At 37.7% G+C, this 5,818-nt stretch overlaps 1 protein-coding gene across 1 annotated transcript in view; it reads right to left on the reverse strand.

Annotated features, from left to right (window-relative positions):
* LOC137976526 (eukaryotic translation initiation factor 6) overlaps positions 1 to 3,808 on the reverse strand; it is a 13,439-nt gene extending 9,631 nt beyond the window's left edge. Inside the window, exons 1-4 of the mRNA XM_068823903.1 lie at positions 3,572 to 3,808; positions 2,729 to 2,814; positions 2,592 to 2,635; positions 1,077 to 1,208 (exon numbers count right to left, since the gene is read on the reverse strand). Coding sequence (XP_068680004.1) covers positions 1,077 to 1,208; positions 2,592 to 2,635; positions 2,729 to 2,814; positions 3,572 to 3,678 — 369 coding nt within the window. The 5' untranslated portion in view covers positions 3,679 to 3,808. The remainder of the gene's footprint in view (positions 1 to 1,076; positions 1,209 to 2,591; positions 2,636 to 2,728; positions 2,815 to 3,571) is intronic.
* Between the last annotated feature and the right edge of the window lie 2,010 nt (positions 3,809 to 5,818).

A 5,818-nucleotide genomic window follows, 5' to 3' on the forward strand; every position in this document is an offset into this window, starting at 1 on the left:
GCTTTGACATCCTGGGCTTGTGGTAGCAATTCGCTTCCTCTGGAAACATAATTATCATAAAGACCTGTAAACTACACCTTTCTGATTGGATATAAACATTGGACTAAAAAATTGAGGGTGCCACTTTTCTACAAGACTGTCTTTTTCATTGGAAATGCATGACAAATTTCAAGGTAAAAAATAAAACTGTGATTGATTTTTTCTTTACGTGAGCGATTTAGTTCCAGTTGACATGGAATTTCTCAGCATAGCTGATGTCAAAGTTCTCTGCAGCCTTAACTAATACTTAAACAGAGACTTTTCCCCCACATGTAAGCAAATACCAAGGAATTTGTGAGAATTCGCAAACCAAATTGTCCCACAGTATCATTGCCTTTCAACATTTGACAAGCAAAGTTATCTGTTGGATTGTCAAACTTGTCCTTAACAACAAGGTCTTCTCCAATCAGTGCCTAATTCCACAAATCTTAATACATATTGTACATGAATCCATGCAGAGATGATTTATTTTTCTATGATTTATGGTTGTGTTTTTCTGGTGTCCAAACTTACTGTATGTATTGGAAAGACTGCTTGGGTATTAACTAGACTCCCTCTCATTTGACAATCTTTTAAGAAGCAGTAAATTCATGGAAATGTCTTGCTTGCTAAAGAATTTTGTTTTCAATAATGATGGAACTTCAACCACGATGGCTGCAGACTGGAACTTTTTACAGTAGACTGACCTTGTAATTTGCTGCTTGTTTAATTAACAATTTTTCTTTTAGACTTCAGTTTCGACAAACAAGCCCATAACTTCTCATCAAGTTAATTTTTTTTCTAAACGTTAAGCTTCAAAACAAAAGGTGTGATCTATCTACAAGTGCCACTTATACTTGAGTATTTTAATTTATGGTACATGTACCGTTTGGGGTAAACTAGCGTCAGTTGGTTTTTGCTATTCACAAACCAGATCTGGGATAGGCTCTAACTATGCCAATCCTTGTTAGTTGTGAGGAACTTTAATTGTCACAAAAATGAATGTTGTTCCCAACAAAACAGTCAGTAAAGCAAAATTTATATGAGATAATACTCACTCGGTCCAAGTCTGGATGAACAAGAGCAACGTAATCGTTACAAGCCACAACATTCCCTAATGCTGACAGTCTTTCCTCCACTCGCTGCATTTTCACTGTATCAGGCAGTGAATTTCTAATGTGTTGAAGTTCCTTTTCAGAAGGAGAAGAATATTGAAAAGACAATAATATTACAACTTTAATCAAGAAATACTGTTGTTTTCATCTAAGCGTGGACACATGACAGGAAAACAGGTTCTTTAAAGTTTGAGTTTAGCAGCCGTTAAGCAAACAGTTGAAACTTTTGCGCACGACAGTTTGAAAGTATTTGAAGCATACTTTATCAGATTAGGGTCAACTTCTTAGAAAAAGTCTTCGATGTCTAGTCTTGCAGCCATTCTAGGAAAAAGTGCATGAACATCTCTCAAACTTCGCATGATTGAAGACAAAACTTGTCACATTTGCAGGCAGCCCATTAGAGCATGTTTTCCCATCACATGTCCACACTTAGAAGAAAACGACAGAACGCCTGCCAACCAGAACCAGTTTACCCAGTTGGAAAGCTGTGGAATAAGTGAAAGATTCTTTGTTCAAATCCAAGGTGCACTTGCCCATAACTCAGGGTCTTAAATCAAAGGGACCTCTGCCTCAGTCAAAATACCTGCTAATTGACTTGTTATCCTTCTTGGATCAGGGCTACAAACCGTACACCCTGATCACCTCTCCTGATCCTCATAAACTTGTTAATGATCCCAAACACTGAACATTCACAAACTGCTTACTGTGAGTATTAGTGACTATTGATAGTTCACATCTGCTGGATGGAGGTGGACAAAACACTGACCCCCAGTCCATGGACTACCCCGATGAACTATCCTAAAATGGACTAACTCTGAAAATTACCATTTTGAATGAAAACTATTGAAGGAACTGAACTGATTATATACTTACATTGCACATACCTTGTTCATTTTCGTCCACATGGCCACATGTTTCACTTCACTTACATGAAGTAATCAGCCATCACAACACTTATCGAAAGCTAACCCTATTAAAATGGGTGCTTAGACTCAAATACTGTTGATCAACACCATTTAAAATAGGTGTTTAGGCTTAAGTAAGCACTATTTGCGACACTACTTACATATAGATCATCAGCACTCATTCGAAATTGTATTTTTAGGGTAGTCCATTGGGGTACTCCATGGACTGGAAGTCAGTGTTTGTCCACCACCATATAAGGACAGCCTGAACAAATCAGCTTGAAGGGCTAATGGGAAATTGAGAAAACAACTAAGCAAGATTGCCAAAACTCAACCTTGTGCAACCTTTAATAGGACTAAAACAGAGCAACTGAATAACACGATTTTCATGCTTTTAGCACTAGGAGCAGCCTGCTGTTTCCCGTTTCATGTAAACACAATGCTAAATCTATCCAATACTTCATATGGGACTCTGAAACCGATCACATTTTGCCTTGCACATGCATGGATAGCCTGAGTTCAAATAAAATGAATTGCAAAAAAGGAAACATACCTGATCTGTTGTTGTACTAGGAACAATCAGTCCATGCCTGTTACCTATAAAAATATTATTAGAGAAAAAAAACAGGAATGACTAATTAATATTACATGGATTGTTCATACAGTCGCAACAAGGCAATGCTTACATACCAACACAAAGTCTTCCAATAATTCTACAACCAGCGACCGATGCACGAACCACTGGAATCACATCAGCAAGTTCACCTTCAAACACACTGTATGTGTATAAAAAAAATAATAAATCCAGCTCACTCCATGTTAACCCAATGACTACCAGGAGTGAGACTTAACAGATTTTACTCTGTCTAATGTCAGACAGTGCACCACTGGAAGTCAATGGGATTCCCCGCTGATGAGTAAAATCGTCTGGCGTTAGACAAAGTAGCCTGGCCGGTTTTGACTGGTTCAGGTGTCAAAGGGTTACCAAGACAAAAACTATGTCCCTTCCAATAAAATACATGTACAACGAGTAAGAAACAGAAAGCAGAAAGCAACAGTTCAAAGGCAACATAATTTTGTGGGTAAGTATGCATCAGATTAGCATTTTATCCAAGCCAAATGGTAAATGCCAAGTTTGTTTTTAATGATCAAGAGCCTTGGTCCCACTTGTCTTAAAGGTTTGGTCTGAAGGGGTCAGCTGGATGGCTTCAATACTGATGTGTCTCTTGCGTTTTCCAAAGTAATATCTGGAGGGGTATTTCTTATTTGTTTTTTAGATATGTTTCCGAGGGATCAAAAATGAAAACAACTGGGTCATTCTCGTAAAAAAAGGTTCACATTCGTGGGTATTGAGATGATAAGGTGGGGAGGGCTACTGTCAGGAGGTGCCCAGGAGAAATTTTGGAGAGAAACGAAATGACTCAGATAGGTACGCTTTTAACCATATTGGGTAAATATTCGGGAAAAGAAAAATTGTAAAAGGAAACAACAATCTCAGTAAGAAAAAGCAGCTAGCGCTAGCTTGTAGCTTACCTGTAAAAGTTTTCGGAAGCACCGATTCCCACGAGGCAGTAGGCATTTGTCAGCTTAGCGAAAACTCCCACTTCATTGCTGTTCTCAAACTGCGCTCTTACTGCCATCTATTGGGCTTTGGTTTTTTCAAAGATCGAAGTGTTTTCCAAACAAAATAAAACTACCAAATGAGGCAAGATTAGGAATACTTCTCAATTAAAACACAGCCCACACGCGTGCATTGCACAAGCAATTGCAATTTGGTCAGCTGTTGTAACAACCACACTTTGGTGGTTTAGATATATCATGTAAGCAAGCCTAAAATGTCCCGAGAATCACTCTTCGTCATGTAAGCCTACACATGTTTTTGAGATTCACCACTTCAGCGTTTTTGGGAAAAGAATTGAAAAAAGTATTTTTGACAAACGGTTTCCCATTCAAAAATGGTACACAACACAACAGCTGCCGTACGTGACAGTTCAGCCCAAATGTTTTTCTCGCGCCATTTTTACCGTAGGATCGAAGACATGAATAGGTCGAAAATAGTTAGGTTTCCTGCAAACTACACTAAAAGTTTCCTGACAGCAATAATATTGTTAGCACCTTTCCTACAGCGAAAACATCATGATTTTGGTCATTTCTTTTTATTGATCGCTAAGGTATTTTTTTACTGATGGCATTTTCATTTAAGAATTTCTCCAAAACAAACTTAACCGCTATATTTTTCTTGTTTTTAAAATTTGCGCGCAACTCTGGGTTTGTTTGCGTTGTCATGGAAAATAATCCTTTTTCGGATTTTGCGTTTTTTTGACGCTGAAGAATCCACTGATCCGAGATCAGAAATCCGTTTTTTGGATTTTCCCAAAAAATGCACCCTTAGATAAGCTCGAACATCTGTGCGCTCATTGAAATGCAGTCTGAATTGCTCGGGCTACTAGAGTGCAGCTGGTTTTAGTTTCCCAGTGAATACATTACGTATACTGCTTTTTCCATTCTTTGATTTTGTTTAAATATCATTGTTAAGTTTTAAACTTCAGTTTAATCGACTGCACGCCTTAACTTGGATATTGAGTATCAAAATGCGGACCTTTGGGGCCTGTGGTGGGTGCGAACGCGCCCCGTGCACCCCCACTGGTTATGTGCCTGGGAGAGGAGGGATTTACCGTTAGTCGTGTTCGGGAATAATTTTGCATAAATTATTGGTATGTACTTTAAGTAGGGTTATTAAAGTGTATCATAAAGCGCATAAATTATATAAAAGAGGTATATCAGCATATATAGGTAGCTATAGCAAAGTACATACATGTATATCCATCTATGCCCATATATCTCTCTGTATACCCATGCATTTCCATGTATATCCATGTATTCCCATGTATGTCCATGTATACACATGTATACCCATGTTTGTCCATCTGTATCCATGTACAGCCATGTATACCCATGTATAACCATGTATAACCATGTATTTCCATGTATACCCATATATATTCATGTATACCCATGTATATCCATGTATACCCATGTATTTCCATGTATACCCATATATATTCATGTATACCCATGTATATCCATGTATACCCATGTAAGCCCATGTATACCCATTTATATCCATGTATAACCATGTATGTCCATGTATACCCATGTATATCCATGTATAACCATGTATGTCCATGTATACCCATATATATTCATGTATACCCATGTATATCCATGTATAACCATGTATGTTCATGTATACCCATATATATTCATGTATACCCATGCATACCCATATATTCATGAATACCCATGTAAATCCATGTATACCCATATATATTCATGTATACCCATGTATGCCCATGTATTCGCTCTGACGAAGGGCTAACGCTCGAAACGTCAGCTTTTAGAATCTCTGTACGGTGGCCAATTTACATTATCAACTCCGTTGATAAAACCAAATTTTTGTATGCCCATGTATGTCCATGTCTACCCATGTATATCCATGTATAACCATGTATGTCCATGTATACCCATGTATACCCATGTATACCCATGTATACCCATGTATGTCCATGTATACCCATGTGTATCCATGTATAACCATGTATGTCCATGTATACCCATGTATATCCATGTATAACCATGTATGTCCATAGATACCCATATATATTCATGTATACCCATGTAAATCCATGTATACCCATATATATTCATGTATACCCATGTATATTCATGTATGCCCATTTATGTTCATGTATACCCATGCATATCCATGTATAACCATGT

The sequence above is a fragment of the Montipora foliosa genome, chromosome 1 (genome assembly GCF_036669935.1).
Source record: "Montipora foliosa isolate CH-2021 chromosome 1, ASM3666993v2, whole genome shotgun sequence".
Lineage (NCBI taxonomy): Eukaryota > Metazoa > Cnidaria > Anthozoa > Scleractinia > Acroporidae > Montipora > Montipora foliosa.